At 39.8% G+C, this 21,256-nt stretch overlaps 1 protein-coding gene across 10 annotated transcripts in view; it reads right to left on the bottom strand.

Moving 5' to 3' along the window:
• crppa (CDP-L-ribitol pyrophosphorylase A) overlaps positions 1–21,256 on the bottom strand; it is a 319,593-nt gene that overhangs the window by 96,195 nt on the left and 202,142 nt on the right. Inside the window, exon 11 of one of the 10 annotated variants that reach the window (XM_063042302.1) lies at positions 1,427–1,499. The exons of the other annotated variants lie outside the window; for them this stretch is intronic. Coding sequence (XP_062898372.1) covers positions 1,437–1,499 — 63 coding nt within the window. The 3' untranslated portion in view covers positions 1,427–1,436. Of the gene's footprint in view, positions 1–1,426; positions 1,500–21,256 lie in introns of those variants that run through there. 10 annotated transcript variants of the gene reach the window in all.

Genomic DNA, 21,256 nt, shown 5'->3' with positions numbered 1-21,256 from the left:
CCTCAGTCCATTTCCCTAATTGATCAAGAGTTTCCTGTAGTGTATGATAATCTTCTTCACCATCTACAGCACCCCCTAATTTTGTATCATCCACAACTTTACTGATTAAGCTCTGTGCATTCATATCCTCTTATTCTTCTTAATCTCACCACTATCAGAGCTAAAATTCCTACAACCTAACTAATGGAAATGTCATTCTATCCAGCTCATCCTTCACCATGCCACTCTTTAAATTTGAAGTGTGTAATTTGCAACCTTGATGCTAATCTTGACGTGACGATAACCTTCATAAACATTTCCAATGTCTCTAACGCTGAGGCCCAGTTACTTTCAGTCAACTGCATTGAACAAGCTTTTTTTTTGCTTGCCTAAAGGAGAGGCTGCATTCAAAGTTCAAAGTTCAAAGTAAATGTATTATCAATGTACTGTACATATATGTCACCATATACCACCCTGATATTCATGTTCTCGTGGGCATTCGTATCAAATATAAGAAACACAATATAATCAGTGAAAGACTGCACCCAACAGGACGGACAAACAAACAACTAATGCGCAAAGGACAACAAACTGCAAATACAAAAAAAAAAATAAGCAATAAATATCAAGAGCATGAGATAAAGAGTCCTTGAAAGTGAATCCATATGTTGTCCATATTTCAGTAATGAGGCAAGTGGAGTTGTGTGAAGTTATCCCCTCTGTTCATGAGCCTGATGGTTGAGGGTTAATAACTGTTCCTGAACCTGGTGTTGTAGGTCCTGAAGCTCCTGTACCTTCTTCTTGATGGCAGCAGCGAGAAGGTGAGCATGGTTTGTATAGTGGGGGTACTTGATCATGGATGATGCTTTCCTGCAACAGTCTTCCCTGTAGATGTGCTCAGTGCTGTGGAGGACTTCACCTGTGTATCCACTACATTTTGTAGGCTTTTCTATTCAATGTCACTGGTGTTTCTATACCAGGCAGTGATGCAGCCAGTCAATATGCACATAGATCTATAGAGGTCTGTCAAAGTTTTAGATGACATGCCAAATCTTCACACACTTCTAAGAAAGCAGAGACACTGCTGTGCTTTCTTTGTAACGGCACTTATGTGCTGGGCCCAGGATAGATCATCTGAAATGATTACACCAAGGAATTTGAAGTTGATGATCTTCTACCTCTAATCCCCCATGAGAACGAGCTCATGGACCTCCAGTTTCCTCATTTTGAAGTCAATAATTAGTTCTTGGTCTTGCTGACATTGAGTGAGAGGTTGTTGTTGTGGCTCCAGTCAGCCAGCTTTTCAATCTCCCTCCTACATGCTGATTCATCACCACCTTTGATTTGGGCAGTAAATACTGCATTAGAGCTGTGCTTACCCTCACAGTGATAATTCTTCATGGGTGGATTATCAGGCAGACAGCGTACAAGATTCAAAGATGTGCTCACAGCTTTCTTCAAGAAGTATAGCATCTCCGTAATAATGGAAAACCTCTGGCCCACAATCTGGAAAAGCAGTACTAAGGATTTTATTGAGAATGTAAAGGCGACTCATCAAGAGTACACAGAAGACTCATCTAAGCAGTATACCACTTTATGAAGTACCCACCCCCCTGCACCATCAGTTACCTACTCATGAGCAAAGAGTCTGTGGTTCCATCACTGGTCTTATTAGCCACCTCATAATCCACAAAAATTCGGAGTGCAAGTCATCCTCAACCCCAAGCGATAGCTTAAGAAGGTTGAAAAAGTACATTAGGTCCTGTTTCCAACTATACAGAACAGAGTACAGTGCAAATGTATTTTGCAGGCCCAATTGCTTTGAAAAGCATGAAAAAAATGCTATTTCCTTCTTTATAAAGTTTCATATTTATTTTGCCCCACAACAAAACATCTACAATTTACACAATAATTTGCCAACGTGTTATTTCATGCAGCATTTGCAGTATGTATACTTCACAGATATCTGTGGAGAATAACTACACTCAATTGTCATGTTTATACAATTAATGTTGTGTTTTGATAGCACATTGATTTATGTATAGTTTTCAATTTAACTTATGAGTTGCATTAAGCTGAGACACCGTTTTCTTAAGAATTTTCATTGTTCAGAATCCCAAGTGAAATTTATAATTCAGTGAAAAGTAAATTCTGTTCAATAGTTTTGGATACTGACTCACAAAATCCTGGAGGAACTCCGCAGGTCAGGCAGCATCTGTGGAGAGGAATTAGCAGTTGACGTTTCGGGATGAGACCATTCATCAGGACAGCAAAGGAAGGGGGAGGAAGCCAGAATTGGAAGGTGGGGGAGGTGAATGAGTACAAAGCTAGCAGGTGATAGGTGAAGCCAGGTAAGGAAGAAGGTAGGTGAGCGGGGGAGGGGGTTTGAAGTGAGAAACTGGTAGGTGAAAGGTGGAAAAGGTAAAGGGCTAAAGAAGAAGGAATCTGGTAAGAGAAGAAAGAGGACCGTCTGAGAAAATGAAGGAGGTAGGGCATCAGAGGGAGGTGATAGGCAAGGGTCAGGGTGGGGGTGGGGGAAGCCAGAATGGGAAATGGAAAAAGAAAGAAGGGGAGGGGGGGAGGGAGAAATTAGTGTAAGTTAAGAGAAATCGATCATCATGCCATCGGTTTGGAGGCTACACAGATGGAATACGTGGTGTTGCTCCTCCAACCTGAGAGTGGTCTCATATTGTAAATGTTTACTCACAAGCCAAATACCCACTAAAATATTTTGTATTTTTGAGGATAAATATAGAACATAGAACATTATAGCCCAGAATAAACTCTTCAGTCCACATTGCTGTGCTGACCTTTTAACTTACTCTAAGATCAATCTAACCATTCCCTTCTACATAACACTCCATTTTTCTACCATTTATGTGTCTATCTAAGAGCTTCTTAAATGCCCCTAATTTATTTGCCTCTGCATCCACCATTCTCTTGGTAAAGAATTTACCTCTGACATCCCCCCTATGCTTTCCTCCAATCATCTTAAAATGATGCCCCTTTGTATTAGCCATCTCCACCTGGGAAAAAGTCTCAGTCTATCCACTCTTTCTATGCCTCTTATCATCTTGTGCACCTCCATCAAGTCATCTCTCATCCTTCTTCGATCCAAATACCAAAGTCCTAGCTCACTCAACCTATCTTCATAAGACATGCACTCTAATCAAAGCAGCATCCTGGTTAATCTCCTCTGCACCCTTTCCAAATCCTCCACATCCTTCCTACAATGAGGTGACCAGAGCTGAACACAATAATCCAAGTGTGGTCTAACTGAGGCTTTATAAAGATGTAACATTACCTCATACCTCTTGAACCGATATCCCCAACTAATGAAAGTCAACAAATAATACGGTGACTTAACAACCCTATCAACTGGTGTGGCAACATTGAGGGTTCTATGGACTTGGACCTCAAGATCCCTCTTTTCTTCCACACTGCTAAGAATCCTGCCATTAACTCTGTATTCTGCTTCACATTTGACCTTCCTCATGAGGCATGACCTGCCCCTCGCTAATCGATTCTGACTATCCCTAATCAGACTACGTGTCTCCGAATACTCATAATTCCTGTCTCTAAGAATCCTTCCAAATACTTTGCCCATCACTAAAAGATAAAAATAGTAAATTAATTTCAACTTTGACAAAAACCTGGAATGAAGAACAAATTCTGTGGAACACATTCAATCCTGATATAGTTAGAGGATTACATGTGATAAATCTTTGACTTGAATATAATTGGGTTGGAAAATTATTACTGCTGGATTCAGACAAATACAAAATCAAAATTACCCTGAAATGTTATAGTTGGAAAGGAGTCTGAATATAATAAAAGCAAACAAGAACAGAAAGCTAAATTTCCATAAAACTATAAGACACAGGAGCACAATGAACAGGAAGATAAAACATTTCATGCTTGGATCTGTATGCATTTTTCCACTTTATGCTCTATTATCACGATTGTTATCAAGGCCACTTGAGATCATAATTATCCAATTGAAACCTATATTTCACATAGCTTCAATGCCAAAATGTGCATGTTTTCCAAATATAAAACCAGATGGAAAATTAACTTAATAGGAATATCTTCAAATCCTTCAACTGGTTCGTGCCTGGGACACAAGATCCCATTCAAAAGTGCAGGAAACTGAAATCAATAAAATTAATGGTATCAGGCACTTTTAAAATGAATGTCAGTTGACAATTCATTTTGACTTACAGGGAATTATCAAAATAAATTGAAACGGCACCTAAATTTTGTCTCAGGCATTTTTTCCATTCCAGAAGGTTATATATCTTTGCTTTTGTAAAGTGAGTGTATAAACCATGTCTAGCCAAATAAATAGATCTTTCAACATGTTCTAAGAACCATATGGGAGATTCCGCAAAGTCAATGGTCTTGGGTCCCGTGGTCTCTACAGCAAGGAAACAGTGCTATATTCAGAAGCTTCTTAACTGCCGGTTAAGATAGTGCTAATGAATGTGTACAACAGCTTTCTGCTAGTCAAAAAGCTAAGAAATCCGACTAAAAACATCACTAAAAATACCACTTCTGAGGCAAATTGTATTAAATTATCACTGCAAACGGTGAAGGGGCAAGTGATGTCGAGGCAAGTTCAGGGGATGATCTGAGATGGGGTGTTGCAGAATCGTTGCAGGTAGAGTTCCGATGCCCAAACACCTGGCCCAGGAGCGAGGTTGGATCACTCTGGGCGTAAGGTGATCTGAAGAGTTTGAGAGCAGCTTCCGGGTGGGCGCCAAAATCTAGGCCCGGAGTGGTCTGAACCCGGAGCCTTTCGCAGCACTGGTGCCTGGGTCTAGTGCAAGGTACGATACATTGTTTAGACAGTTTAAACACTAGCCCAGATCAGGGGCGAGAGCCCATTTCGTTCACTTTCCACGAAGGTCACTCCTCTCTCCAGGGCACCGGAGCCTTTTGCTGTTCCGTTGTTTGGTCAACTTAAATGCTGGCCCAGATAGACTGAAAAGACAGGGTGTCAGTCGGAAGCCAGTTTCACTCTTTCTCTGCAATGGTCATCTCCATAGCACTGAGGCTATGAAGTCTGCCCTGGCTGCTGTACCTGGTTTCCACTGATATGATGGATGGATAAGCAAGGCCTTAGGCTTACTCTGGGCTTCTGATCTCAGGACTCAGTTTTGGTTTGGAATGCTGTAGTTCGCTTCAATTGTTTGCATGAATTGTGTTTTTTTTCTTTCTCTTGTGCATCAAGGGTTGGTCTTTTGTTTTTATTTGTGTTCTTTTTTTTCTTAATTGGGTTCTTTTGGGTTTTCTCGCTTTGTGGCTACCTGTGAGCAAGCAAATCTCAAGGTTGTATAATTTATACCATCTTTGATAGTAAATGTACTTGAATCTTGAATCTGTATTTATTTGAATCTCATAAAATTCTTGAAGATGGTGTAGAATATTGATGCAAGGAAGCGTGTACAAATCCAGATATGCATGCACTAAGTGGGGTTACTGCTAAATGTTCCAAGACTGGCAAAGGATGCAGAACTTGTGCTAGATGAAACAATGAATGCCCATCAGCTGCTGTGAAGGGCACAAGAACAGGAATCATGTGTTATGTTAGAGTGAGGAAAAGTCCACACAATTGCCAAAACCATTTGGAAAGAAGCTTTCAATAGATATGCCAAGATACGGAAAACCAAATGATATTTGATTACTCCCTGGAAAATGAAGAGAGCTTTATTTCACTGCAGACTGTTAAATAAATATGCTGCTGTCAAATGTGCATTCAAGTTTTACACGTGGGCATAGAAGAAACGGCAATTTTACTTTTCATTATAGACTTGACATTTGGATTTTCAGAACAGAATGCAAGCTATGTTTCTGTGACTTTTTTTGTGCATAAACACAAATCTGACATATGTCTTATGGGACTGTGTGTCTCAGATTCAACAACACTTATAATTAAATGATATTTTTGGAATTTAGTTTGAGAAAGTGCTCTTTTCACTGAGGGAGACACATTTATATTTTCCATTCGAAACTACGTGTGATCGGGCAAAAATTATTGCGGTGATCATCATCCAATGTAATCAGCCTGACATGGGAAATTGAAAAAGGTGCACTGTAAGGAAGAAGGAAGGCTTTAAGGTTTTCAAATGCTGCACTGAGGTCTTGCTGGAGGTGAAAAGCAGAAAGAATGTTCAGTATCTCCAAGGAGTCTCCATGTACAGTACATGGTTAGAAATGGATGGAAGTAGTTTGCCTTCAGACCAATGTTAGGAGTCAAACACAAGGACCTGGATGACATTCAATCACCTCACACATCCGTGAATGCATTTTCAAGTTCGATGGCTAGCCTAAGACATTACTCAAATCACCATTCCTCCATTGCATATTGACACAAATCACTTTACTTTCCGCTGGGTGCACAACAGAGGTCAGTGTGTCTTGTAACACGAGGAACAGGCAATGCTGACACTTATTGGGTCTACTATTCCACAGGCCATGCTGAGCAGACAAATCAAAACCACCAAAAACCATAATATCTAATTAGCTTTCTTGTATCCCAGCTCCCACTCAACCTAACCTGTATTAATTTAAAAACTGAAGATGATGCAAGATCCGCTTTTCTCTACCCTTGTTCCGTCTCTTACTTCAGATATGCAGGAACTGCATCTTGCATGACCAAGTAATGCCAAGGAGGTGGTAATGATGGACAGGCACAATCCTTTGCTCTCAAGACTTGCTGCCAACAGCTTAGATATTGCCACTGCTTGCAGTTCATAGGTGGAATCTGCATGTGGTAAGACATCAGGCAAAAATGCAACATGACTGGTGGTAACTGCTCACTAGAGAGTGAAATCAGTCAGATCAAATAAAAACTTTAATGGGACAGGTTACAAGAAAAGGAGAATCATCTTGCACCAATCAGTATTTGTGTTCCCTGTCAGCAAGCCTTCTATAAATGTGACAAAATATGGAGGGGATCTGGTTGCTAACTTTTCTTAGGGGTCTGTATTAAATCTATTAAAGAATGGTATTAAAAACCCATTCTTCACATGAAATATAGTCAAATTCATTCAAATTGTGAACCAAACCAGGATCACTCAGTTTAATTCCAATCCAATCAAATACCACCAATGTCTGACCACTGAGCAATCACACATCCCAGTCCAGTCTATTTCCATTTCACAAAGGTACCAGCAGGTGATCCAATACTATTTCAATAGTTTCAACGGCATCGTTTATTTCAATATTTCAAGCCTGACAATACTTCCACTGAGTTACATATCTACAGTGGGAAACAACACTGAATCTTCTAACACCTTTGCTAGAACATAGGTAGTCTAGAAACTTCGCGCTTTGTGCGCATGCGCCGGTCGTGCATGCAGCCTTTTACAGTCGCTCCATCTAGTTTTCTTACTTTTCTTACTTTCTTAACTTTTTTAATCAATTTCCCTCAGGATCAATAAAGTATGACTATGACTATGACTAAAACTTCTAAAGAGAATCCAGGCACTTGAAATTAATGTTATGGGGGCTGACTCTCTGGGTATACACATATCCCAGCTATTGATAGAGCAAATATGCCTGTGACCATGTTGGATGTGGTATGTGATATCAGTCTGGTCTGCAAGCTGCCTGAACTTGGTCACAATGGTCAGGCTGCACTTGGAATATTGTCAACAGTTTTGGGCTCCATATCTCAGAAAGGATGTGTTACTGGAGAGTCCAGAGGAGGTTCATGAGGGTGATTCCAGGAATGAAGGGGTTAACATATGAAGAGCATTTGGCAGCTTTAGGCCTGTATTCATTGGAATTTAGAAGAATGCGGGGGGGAGGGGGGAATCTCATTGAAACCTACCAAATATTGAAAGGTCTAGATAGGGTGGATGTGGAAAGGATGTTTCCAATGGTGGGGGTATCCAGAACTAGGGGACAGAGCCTCAAAATTGAGGGGCAATTCTTTAGAACAGAGGTAAGGAGGATTTTTTTTTTAGCCAGAGAGTAGTAAATCTGTGGAATGCTCTGCTACAGACTGCGGTGGAGGCCAAGTCCATGCGTATATTTAAGGTAGAAGCTGATCGTTTCCTGATCGGTCAGGGCATCAAAGGATATGGTGAGAAGGCAGGTGTATGGGGTTGAGTGGGATCCGGGATCAGCCATGATGTTTTGGTGGAGCAGACTTGATGGGCTGAATGGCGTAATTCTGCTCCTATGTCTTATGGTGCAAAATAACTTAGCCCATGTCCCCAGCTTTGACGTAGGCCAATTCATATAACCCACTATCTTATGTCTGGCTTATGCATACAAGAAAATTTCATGGTCACCTTCCTTTGCAAACCGTATCTCTTGATATGCTCTGCTGTGGGCCTATGTGTTCTGCAGACAGTACTGTTGGTTTATAAAGCTGTCCTTTCAACTTCAAACTGATTGCTGCTTGCAATTTACGTTAAGAAGTGAAGACTGGGAAAATCACATAATTCCATAACTCCTAAATCCCAAACATCATTAAAATGCTTGCAAAATCAGGTTCCAAATTCCAATCAGATAATTGTGTAAAATACTGTAAGAATGCAACATAATCCCTAAGGTTCACAGTAACGATGACGATTTTTTTTTGGGTTTAATCAAATTAGGGAAAGGATGAAAACACAATACATATTAGAAAATGGCCTCAGAAATTAAATCTTGTCACATTGCAAAAAAGGTGTAAATTTATGATCAGAATGAGAATCAGAATCAGGTTTAATATCACCACCATATGTCATGAAATCATTCCTGATGGTAACAATGAGAAGAGGGCATGTGCTGGGTGCTGGGGGTCCTTAATGATGAACGCTGCCTTTTTGAGGCATTGCTCCTTGAAGATTTCCTGGCTATTACAGAGGCTAGTGCCCATGATGTAGCTGACTAATTTTACAACTCTTTGCAGCTTACTTCGATCCTGTGGAGTTGGCCCCCCCAACCCCCATCCCAGACAATGATGCAGCCAATTAGAATGCTCTCCATGGCATATCTGTAGAAATTTGTGAGTGTTTTAGGTGACAAACCAAATTTCCTCAAACGTCTAAATAGCTATAGCTGTTATCTTGTCTTCTTTATAGTTGCGTCGATATGTTGGGTCCAGGTTAGGTCCTCAGAGATACTGACACCCACTAACTTGAAATTGCTCACTCTACCCACTTCTGATCCCTCTATGAGGACTGGTTTGTGACCCCTCATCCTACTCTTTCTGAAGTCCACAACCAGCTCTTTGGTCTTACTGACACTGAGTGCAAGGTTATTGCTGCAACACCACTCCACTAGCTGGTATATCTCACTCCTGTACGGCCTCTCATCTCCATCTGAGATTCTACCAACAATGTTTGTATTATCAGGAAATTTATAGATGGTATTTGAGCTGTACCTAGACATAACAGTCATGGCTGTAGAGATGTTGAAAGGCAGGAAAAGAAATCAAACCACCTTCTCACAATGAGAATATGCTCCTCGTTATCATCTCCTAAATTCCTCCAGTTCCACCCATTAACTATAAAATCTTATCAGAGAAGAAAACAAAACAGAATAAAAACCCAACACCAAGACATCCAGACAAAATGCTGGGAATTCCTCTCTACCAACCTGTGGAGGGAATCAAATGAGAACTATAAAACAAGTGTGAGTGGAAGAAATTTTCAACTAATGTTCAGCTAATGTCCACATTAATTAAATCTGCCACAACAGACTATAAAATGCATGAAGCAGTTATAAGATCATTGAATATGCCAAGTTGCTTAAGAAATCAGTGATGCTTAAAAACAGGCACCATTCAATATTTTCTAATTAGTCACTGGAAATCCCAACTACATCCTCAGTTTTTTCTGTTATTTATTTATTTATTGATTGATCGATTGATTGAGATTCAGAGTGGAATAGACTCTTCCGCCTCTTCGAGCGGTGCCACTCAGCAATCCCCCGATTTAATTCTAGCTTAATCACAGGAAAATTTACAGTAACCAATTACCCTACCAACCAGTATGTCTTTGGACTGTGGGAGGAAACTTGAGTGACCAGAGGAAACCCACGCGTTCACGGGGAGAACATACTTAAGACAGTGGCATGAATTGAACATGGGTTCTTACTTATTTAAAAGCAAAATATTTGAGATGCTAGAAATCTGAAATAAAACATTAAATCCTACAAATATACATGTAGCATCTATGGAGAGAGAAATTTTGTCCTTTGCATTCACTGTTCATATGGAAGGAATAAATCACTGAAACTTCTCATTTTCTGAATTAAACCTGATAAATAAACTGAACTAGAACATCTGGGAGTCAAATATTGCCCATTCTACCTACCGAGAGAGTTTATCACCGTCATGCTGGTACTGGTGTACATTCTAGTCCCGGCAAACGCAGGATGGCACTGGCAGACCTGAGCATCGTGATCAACAGTAACAAGCAGCACATCTTGAAGCCCTCCCAATCATCATGAGGAACCTCGACCAGGCCAGAGTGAAGAAGTTTCTGACAAGCTACTACCAACATGTCAGCTGCGGAAGCAGAGGAGCCAAAACACTCTATCACTGTTACACCATCATCAGGAATGCGTACCATGCCATGGCACACCTGCACTTTGTCAAGTCCATTCACTTGGCTGTACTTCTATTGTTGACACTGTGATGGATATTCACTGCTTGGGGCCAGGGGGTCTTTTTGCCAAGCTCAGATTTCTAACATAGCAGCTGACACTTCTAAAAATCAAAAAAGGTTTTTTTGAGTATGTTAAACCTCCAACCAATACTCTTTGTTCAGCTTCTTGTAGTAAACACAAGCCAGTCTTCAGCTCTTAATGTAAATGGCGAGCAATAGAGTCTTAAGTTAAAAGGACAGCTTTGCAAACAGCGGTGCATATAGAGAACAGATGCTGGCCCACAGCATGAGGCTGCCTGCACAATAGGTCCAGTGTAAGACAATGGGGTTATGCTGATTGACTTGGTTTAAACCAGACAACACTGGCTAAGTTATTTAGTTCAAGGAAGCTTGCACCCAGATTGATATTATCACTTCCAAATCAGTAGCTGATCTACTAATAGTTGGAAGGTTTGTGTACTCAAGAAAGTCAGCTTTTAGACTGTCAACATGAAAAATAAATCACATGTATGTGAAATCACCCAATTGGAAAGAAATAGTATAAATATAAGAAAGCAGTCAGTCTTGTCAGGAATGGTCTAGTATCAAGAAAAATGACAGAAAAACAATGTGCACTAGAATCCATTCCTCTGCCTTTGGTTTCTGTGATGTACGATTTATTCGTCTACAACTCATTGTTATGTCTTCTAAGTTTATAGGAACTATACCTGTGTTTTGGAAATCCTTTGTGTTTTAGAAATCATTTGTAATCTGTAAATGTTTTCTAAGATAGAAATCCTCTGTGAGTTTTAAATGTGTTTTAAGTTTTTTATCTAAATTTAAATGTGTTTCACTAAAAATAAATTAACTGTATTTAAACTACCTTGTTAGCTGGAAGTCTCTCCTCCTTTGTAGGGAAGTGGGGATCCAGTGCTCAAATAGTTAGCATTGGAAGCTAAACCCGCCATGGAGGATAAACAGGGAAGTGAACCAGTCTTTGAAGAGTAGGGAGCTACAGTATAGCCTCCCTTTAGTGAGTCTATATGTAGCTATCTATATTGGATAGGGCTTAAGATCTTCTGTAGATAAACATGTAGACCGCAATCCTATTTATGAGCCAATGCAGGCAAAATTCCAGACCACAATGCACGGTTCACCACACAACCAATCAGTAATAAGATTTCCTCCCCAATTGAGTTTCCAAAATAATGACCAATCATCTGATTGAAAAACATATAAAGGCCAAGCATCCAGAGGACACGCCACAATCAAAAGAACACTGCTGATGTCTCCTTGCATGGTGACAAAACATTTGCAAGTAAATTGCCAAGATCGGAGAACAACTCAACCCAACCTTAAGATCTTCATTTGAGTTTCGAATTTCATGTCAAACCCATTACCATCTCAGCATATAAGCAAAGAATGAGGACTGCACCACCAGTGGTGAGGACCACAGAGGAATGGTCAAGAGAGGTGGAGAGACATTTGTAGGACAGCTTTGAATTAGCAGACTGGACCATATTCAGGCATTCATCATTGGATCTCAATGAATATGTTATACGCATGTTCCAGCAACTAGCGTTTTTTATGCTGAGCTCACATTTGTCAAAGTCCCTTTCACTGGTGAACAGTGAGGGAAAGTATTCATCAAGGACTATCCCACTTGTTCCGACTCCAGGAGCATCTATCTTCTTTTATCCCTGATTGGTCCTACCATCACTCTGGTCATCCTACTATTCTTCACAAATGAGTAAAACGCCTTGGAGTTTTCCCTAATCCCACTCAACAAGGCCTTCTCATGTTCCCTTCTAGCTCTCCTAATTCCTTCTAAAGCTCCTTCCCAGCAAACATATCTCTCTAGTGCCCTATCTGATCCTTGTTCCTAAACCTTAAGTATGCTTCCTGCTTCTACTCAACTAGATGTTCTACATCTCATCAACCATGTTTCCTTCACCCTACCATCTTTTTCTGTGCCTCACTGGGACAAACCTATCTAGAATCCCTTGCAAGTACTCCGCAAACAACCTCCATGTTTCCTGCATACATTTGTTCCCAATTTACACTCCCAAGTTCATGTCTAATAACATCATAATTCACCTTCCCCCAATTAAATACTTTCCCACACAATCTGCTCCTATCCCTCTGCAAGACTATGCTACGTGTCAGGGAGTTATAGTCACTGTATCCGAAATGCTCACCCACTGAGACATCTGTCACCTGACCTTGTTCATTTCCTAGCACCAAATTTAATATGGCCTCTTCTCTAGTCAGCCTGTTTATGTATTGTGTCAGGAATCCTTCCTGGTCACAGCTGACAAATTCTACCCCATGTAAACATTTTTGCACTAAATACTATGGAAGTTGAATTCATCCATTAAAACAACTGTTATTTTTTCATCTTTACAAAATCTGCCTTTAATCTGCTCCCCAGTGTCCCTGTTTGGAGATACATCTCTAGCAAAGGAAGTGTCAAGCGCTCCTTCCCTCCGCTAGCCTGCAGGTCACCCTTCGGCAAGGTGTAGCACCTGCTTGTCCCATGATCGGGTTCACATGAAGCTGGGGTAGGGGGAGTAGTGGATGGTCATATGAGCAGCTGGTACATATCACAACTCCTGGTTATGCGACCACTGACGCCAGGAAGACAATCTCTGAAAGAGTATTGATAATGGCTGGGGTCACCCATCTTATAAGAACACTGCCCAGCAGAAGGGGATGGCAAACCACTTCTGCAGGAAAAATTTGCTAAGAACAATCATGGTCAAGACCATGATCACCCACGTCATACAGTACGGCACATAATGAATGAATGAAACCCTCTGTAATAGCCAAGTCTCTGTAATTACCACAACATTGTAGTGCCATGTACTGATCCATGCTTTAATTTGGTCACCATTGTTCCTGATATTTCTCACATTAAATTAAACACATTTCAACTCATTCAATTAATGGCCTCTATGCCCTATCCACTGCCTATCCTTCCTCATTGTCTCTCTATGTGTTGCATCTACCTTTACACCAACTGCTCCATTGTCTGACCTATCAGTCTAGTTCCCATCTACCTTCCAACTAGCTTAAGCCCACCCCAACAGCTTTGGCAATTCTGCCTGCAAGGATTATTTATGTTTGTAATTTATTGTAATGTTATGACTTTGCACTGTACTGCTGCCGCACGGCACAAATTTCACATTATATAAAACAGTGATAATAAACCTAATTTTGATTCAAATCATTCAAAGTTGTGGGCCACTTTTGCAACTTAACAAGCACCTCTTTAAACACAAGATATAAGAGCAGAATTAGGTTATTTGGCCCATCGAGTCTGTTCTGCCATTTCATCATGGCTGATCCGATTTTCCTCTCAGACCCAGTCTCCAGCCTTCTCCCCTTATCCCTTCATGCCCTGACCAATCAAGAACCTATCTTAAATATACATAAAGACTTGGTTTCTATAGCTGCCTGTGGCAAAGTATTCAAAAGATTCACCACTCTCTGGCTAAAGAAATTCCTCCTGATCTCCATTCGAAAAGGATGCCCCTCTATTCTGAGGCTGTGTCCTCTGGTTTTAGACACTCCCACCATAGGAAACATCCCTTCCACATCCACTCTATCAAAGCCTGTTAACAGTTGATGGGACAAACTATTCTATATAACACAATTCAGGGGAGGCACAAATTATTAAGTAATCTAACAATTGATTCCACCATGCTATTTATTTAACTAAAGGACTCATGGCACAGATCACAGTCATTAAATGATTCATGCATTGCATTGTCAGGTTCTCCAGCATGCAGCACTCCAGGTGTTTAGCCCTCCCACTTTTCTTTTTTTGTAATTTATTTTTTATTGAATTTCATCATCAAACAAACATTTCCATAAGATGTATTTCAGATACTGTACATATATCATATAATCATATTGGTCACAAATCTCCATATAATATTTATCTGAGGTATACACTTATAGAAAGGAGAGGAAAGAAAGAACAATCGAAAGGAGAAAACTATGTACAGAGTAGGGAGTGATCTTTTTTTTTACAACATATTGACTTGTGAGAATAAAATCAGGCCTATGAGGTGTTATGTAGTTAAATCATTTTTTCCAGTATGAATACAATTGTTCCAACTTATGATTAACAGATGCTGTTATCTTCTCCATTTTGCAAATGTCCATTGTAATTTCCATCCATACATTTAAAGTTGGGCTCTCCAGAGATAACCATTTCCTGGTAAGGGTCTTTTGTACCAGCAGTACATTCATTAAATATTTATCTCTTTTCAACCATTCTTGAGGTGTATACCCAAAAAAAATGGTCTTACTCTCTTAAGGGTATTTCACATTTAAAGATGTCTTGTAGGGCATTATGTGTGCCACTCCAATAGTCTTTGATAACAGGGCATTCCCAGAAACTATGATAATCATTTGTATTTTGATTTTCACAATTTCTCCAGCAAGCAGGGGAGTTACTATTATAATGGGATTTCTGAGAGGATGTAATAAAATATCTTATCAAGTTTTTCCACCCGAACTCCCTCCATTTCTGTGAACTGGTACACTTCCATTGATACCTCCATATTATTGTCCAGTCTTCCTCAGATATTATTATCCCTCCTTCCTTCTCCCATTTTGTTTTAATGTATGAAGTCGAATGTGTTTTAAGATTTGACAATCCCTTATAAACGCTTGAAATTATTCTACTACTGTTGTCTGAATTATATGCTTTTCTAAATAGCTCTATCAGACATGTACTTGCCTTGGTTACATTTTTAACTGTCCTATTAACATACTGTCGTATCTGTAAATACTGGTAAAAGTCTTGTTTTTCTAATAAGTGTTTCTCTTTGAGCATTTCAAAACCGAAGTGTTCCTTTTTTCATTATATTGCAAATAGCTGTTATTCCTTTAGCTGTCCAGTCCTTAACTCTAGCATCCAGTTTATTCAGCATAAAATCCGAGTCATATGCACACCATTTGAGAATTGCAATGTCTCTCTCTAGTTTATATTCTTTTATAATAGTTTTCCATATTTTAAGAGTCCATTTTACTCACGGGTTGTCAATATTATTTATGTAACTTTGTAGGTTATCATCAGCCAAAATTGCCTGTATGGGTATGGAAAGTATCCTCTCCTCAATGTTCTTCCATTGAGCGCCATATGATGGGTTGCACCAGCATATCACAGCTCTCAACTGTGCAGAAAAATAATAATCTCTAAGAGAAGGTAGGCCCCATCCCCCTCTTTTCCTTGGCTAATTGCAAAGTTTTGAGATGAACCCTAGGCCTTTTACCTTGCCATATATATCTTGATAGCATCTTGTTCCATTCATTGAATTGATTTTGGTTAATCTCTGTTGGTAGGGTCTGAAAGAGATATAGGAGTTTGGGCAGTATATTCACTTTAATAGATTCAATCCTTGAACTGAGACCAAGAAAAGGAATTAGGATCCATCAAGTTATATCTTCCTTAATTTTTTTATATATAGGCTGATAATTGCATTCTGATAATTTTGCCAAATCTTTTGGCATAATAATGCCCAAATATTTGACAGACTCTGTTTGCCATGCCCAAGGATATCTAGTTTCAATTTCTCTTGGTGGGCTATAGTTATATGAAAGTAGTTGGGTTTTGTCTATGTTGATCTTCTATCCTGATAATTGGCCATATTGTTCAAAGGATTGCATCAATTTAGGTAAAGAATATGTTGGTTGCCCTAGATGTCATCCACGTAACAGGCCAATTTATGTTCTGTCCCTTTAATAGTAATTCCTCTCATACCTTCATTTTGTCTGATGTATTGAGCTAATGGTTCCAGATATAATGCGAAGAGTAGCGGTGACCATGCACAACCCTGTCTAGTGCCCCTTTCTAGGGTAAAACTATTGGATAAATATCCATTTTAATCCTGGCAGTAGGATTGTCATATAGTGCCTGTATAGTTTTAATAATTGTGTCATGTAGACCAAATCTATGTGAAACTCTGTAAAGAAAATTCAAATTAACGGAATCAAATGCCATTTCGGCGTCCACGCTTATCACTATTGCTTCAATTTCATTTTTTTAATATGATCCATAATGTGGTGTCTTTCGTAAATTGTCTTGTGTTTGGCGTTGTAGTATAAAACCTGTTTGATCATTATGTGTCAGTGTGGGTAGAAACTCTTCTAATCGTTTGGCCATGATGGAAGTAAATATTCTATAATCCACGTTAAGAACAGATATTCGTCTAAATGACTCACATTCCATTTTATCTTTGCCTTCTTTCAGTATCGCTGAGATAATCGCCTCCTTCCAGCTGGGTGGCATCTGCGCCTTTCTTAGGGTCCAGTTCAGTGTGGGGAGTAAAATAGGAATTAGTACCACTCTGCCGTATATCCATCTGATCCGGGTGACTTGCTTACTTTAAGCCTACTAATTGCAGTTTTTAGTTCAGCTTCAGTTATGTCAGCAGTCATCGTTCTATTTTGTTCTTTGCTTGAAGTGGGTAACTCTAAAGAATTCAGGAAGGTGTCAATTTGGGTTATGCTTCCCCCTGGAACTTTGGAATATAGAGTTTTGTAAAATATTTCAAAAGCTTCTTGAATTTCACTTAGCTTATTTTTTTTATCACTTTTGTTCTTGGATCCCTTATTCTATTAATTATATTTTCTGCTATTTTTTTTTTCAGTTTCCACGCCAGTATTTTCGTAGATTTAGATCCACTTTCATAGTGTCTCTGTTTCAGAAACATTAATTTTTTTCTAATTTCTTGTGTAGCCAAACTATTAATTTCATACCTAATTTTTTAAAATTTCCTCAGTGTATCCTGTGCCAAACTCAATTTGTGTTTTTTTCTAGTTCCTTCAGCTTATTTTGTGATTCCCCTAATGTTCTATTCTTTATTTTTTTCTTATATGAAGATATTGCTATAATTTTCCCTCTTAAGACAGCCTTCAGAGTATCTCATAGAATGGGAGGTGAAACCTCTCCATTATCATTGAATTCTAAGTAAAGACCAATTTCTTTTTTAATTTGTTCCTTAAAATAGGGATCATTGCGTAGACTTGAATTTAGTTTACAAACAGTATTCTTTGGTTGCAGGTCAAAATCAACAGATAAATATATAGGTGCATAGTCACTTACATCTATTGTCCCAATTCCACAGGTGATTGTTTTGTCTCTATCTTTTCCAAATGTAATGAAGTAGTCTATTCTTGTATATACAGAATGGGGGGGCAGAATAATGAGTGTAATCCCTTCTGTCGGAGAAAAGGTCCCTCCATATATCAATTAGACCAACATCCTCAAAAAGAGTGTTAACTTTCTTATGAAAGGACTTTGTTTCATAAGTTTTTCTGTTGGAAGAGTCTAACTTTGGTCGTAGTTGTAAATTTAAGTCTCCCCCACATATCAAGAGACCTTCAGTTTCCGTTACCATAATATTAGTAATTTTCTGGAAGAAACTAATATCACTTCCTGGGGGTGTGTATATATTCAATAAAGTAAATGGATTTCCACCTATATTTCCCCTTACCAGAATATATCTGCCCTCCTTATCTCCTATTTCGAATACTTTTTTAAAATTTAGCTTACTGGAGATGAGAATAGCAACTCCTCTTCTATGTCCTGATTTATATGAGGAGAAAAAAAATTAGTAAAGCCCATTCTCTTTAATTTTCCATGCTCATTATCACTTAAGTGAGTTTCCTGTAAATATACTACATGGGCTTGTTCTTTTTTCATTTTTGATAGAATTTTACTGTGCTTGACTGGATTCAACAGCCCATTGACATTAAAAGAAATTAATTTTACTTTGTCCTTAGCCATGTGTATATATCTGTTAGTATATCATTGAAATTTGCAGAATATAACTTAATCGATCTACTCCCTGAACAAATAAGAGCCAAGAAACGCGAATAATAAAAAAAAGGTAACAAAGGTGTGATTCCAAGGCTGGGGTCTCTGGATGACCCTGGGTTGGGCTAGAAGAAAAGTCTAGCCGTGGGGGAGAGCCCCTCCTACCTGTGGGTTGAGGGCCCCCGTTGCAGGACCTATAAAAGTAAGTAAGTAAAAAAAACTATGTCCATTATACAGAAATGATTTCCTTGTGTATTCATCCCATGTCCAAATACTAAGACGAAGTGGATTACAGGTTTCCCCCGCCATCCGAAGGTAGAGCGTTCCTATGAAACGGTTTGTAAGCCGAAATGTCGTTAAGCGAAGAAGCAATTACCATTTATTTATATGGGAAAATTTTGTGAGCGTTCGCAGACCCGAAAATAACCTACCAAATCATGCCAAATAACACATAAAACCTAAAATAACAGTAACATATAGTAAAAGCAGGAATGATATGATAAATACACAGCCTATATAAAGTAAAAATACTTGTCCACAATCATTACTGAACTGTTCTCCGGAGCGAAAATCTCACGCAAGCGCCATCGGCAGAAAATCTCACGCATGCGCTGTTGGTAAGAACACTCTCCCCAGTAACCTTTAAGCTATGAAGATGCCAAATCATACCAAATAACACGTAAAAATACACAGCCAATATAAAGTAGAAATAATGTATGTACAATGTAGTATCACTTATGGGAATCGGGAAGACAGCTTGCCGAGCACACTGATGATGGTGTGTTAGACTGCGTCGTCGCAGGTTGGGATGGTGCAGTGGCCCCCACCCTCCGGGCCGCCGAGCGATACATTGCCGCGAAGCATGCAGGAATGCAGCGGTAGCCGAGAGGCACACAGCACATCTTTAAGAAAAAAGCCGAAATAAACATGCTAATTAATTAGGTGCTGCCTGACACGTAATTGTCGGCCCAGATCAGTGCCGATTTCCGATTGCGTCGTCTCTGATCTGGGCCGACAATTACGTGTCGGCGGCACCTAATTAATTAGCATGTTTATTTCGGCTTTTTTCTTAAAGATGTGCTGTGTGCCTCCCGGCTACTTTTGCATTCTCTGCGAATTGGTATCTGCCCGTGGCCTGGGGGTTGGGGTGGTGGGACGCTGGGGTGTCATCTCGTCGTCTGTTTCCATTAGAGCAGGCAGCTCATCTTCTTCTATCTCTGCCTGCCTCGATGTCGAAGGTCGAGATTTGTCGTCTGCTGTGGTTGATGTGGAAGGCTTGCTTGACTGCTGAGCCTCGCGCATTTTTCTATCACACAGTTCTTTAATAAGGACTCAAACCATCCTGCAAATATTTCCTAAACCGACATACCCTTTCAAATTTGAAGTTGTACTTTATCATTACTCATTCGGTTTCGATTGTTATCCTTTTTTCTTCCAATTGCATCAGCTCTTCATCTGTCAGTTCTTGGTCATGGGATGCCAAAACCTCTTCAACATCATGTTCGTCAGCTTCCACAAGCCAAACTCACATTGCCCTTACTTCATTCACCACGATCAAAACGCTTAATTATGTCTAGTTTTACTGTAAGTGTAACACCCTTACGAGCTCTTTCTGGTTTTTCCGATACCATAGAACTCATCTTGCAAACGGCTGCTCACAGGCACGTGTTAAAGCAAAGCAGTTCCAAATCCGGGGGAGAACGGCTGCTCGGGGCGCGCACCGCCTTTTATCGCGCGCTGATTTTTTCGCACACTGAGTTTTTAATCGCACGCTGAGTTTTTTTCGTAACAGTGAAAACACCTTCTGAAAGCGAAAATAGGGTACTAATGTTGGTGTTTCGTAACAGTGAAGTTTCGTAAAGCGAACGTTCGAAAAGCGGGAGACACCTGTATATATTCTCATTTAGGTGGGGAAAAAGGAATGAATAAATGAATTTTAAAATATTGAGTATATAAAATCCACATTATAACACGTATTTCTCAAGATAGGTATATCACCGTCTATTTTTGCTTCCATTTAGTTTATCAGCACTTTTAAAGTTAGCCAAACCTTATGGCTCTTCTGGAGGAGGTGAGGGCTGCCCTTGGAGAACTGACAGTCTCTTCCTAATATCCTTCTCACGTCCTGCTCCCGTCCTCTGCTTTCTAGGTTCTCTTACTATTTCCCAAGTAGATCAGGACAACTGCTCAGCCAGACTTTCCCTTGGTTTGACCACGTTAATGGGCAGTCGTCTGTTCTTCATGTCTGTACTTGCCTACTCCACCGTCTGCTACAATCACATCCCTTCTTGGTAAAATACCCTCAGTTTAGCAGGGTACGGAGTTTGGAATATAATCTTTTCTTGCTTTAGTATTCGTTTTGCTTCGGAATATTCCTTCAGTTTCTGTAGGACCACCAGGAAGTAATCATTATCGAAGTATATTAACTTCCTGTTCCAAAAAACCCACTTCTTACCCCAGGCCCTTCGTAGAATCTCCGCCTTGCTCCTGAATCGAAGGAACTTAAGTACTATTGAGTGTGGTTTACTTTGTCTGTCTCTGGGAGGCCGCTGGACGAGCGAACAATTTGCCCTCTCAACTTCAATCTTCATAGTCTGGGGAATCTCCAGCGCTTCCCGCAGCAGCTTGTCTACAAAGTCCATCATCGACAATCCCTCCACTCCTTCGGGAACATTATAAATCCTGATATTTTTCCGTCACAATCTTCCCTCCTGGTCAAGCAATTTACTTTCCTGTTGATTTAATACTTTTATCGTCTTACTTAGTATCAGTTCCACGTTTTGCACGCGATCTTCCACCTTCTGAATTCGAGTCTCTGCCACCGCTATTTTTTGATTGACATTGGCAAGCTCCGACT

Source organism: Mobula hypostoma, chromosome 3 (genome assembly GCF_963921235.1).
Source record: "Mobula hypostoma chromosome 3, sMobHyp1.1, whole genome shotgun sequence".
Lineage (NCBI taxonomy): Eukaryota > Metazoa > Chordata > Chondrichthyes > Myliobatiformes > Myliobatidae > Mobula > Mobula hypostoma.
Note: the sequence above shows the minus strand (reverse complement) of the source record. Positions and strands in the feature narration are given on the sequence as shown.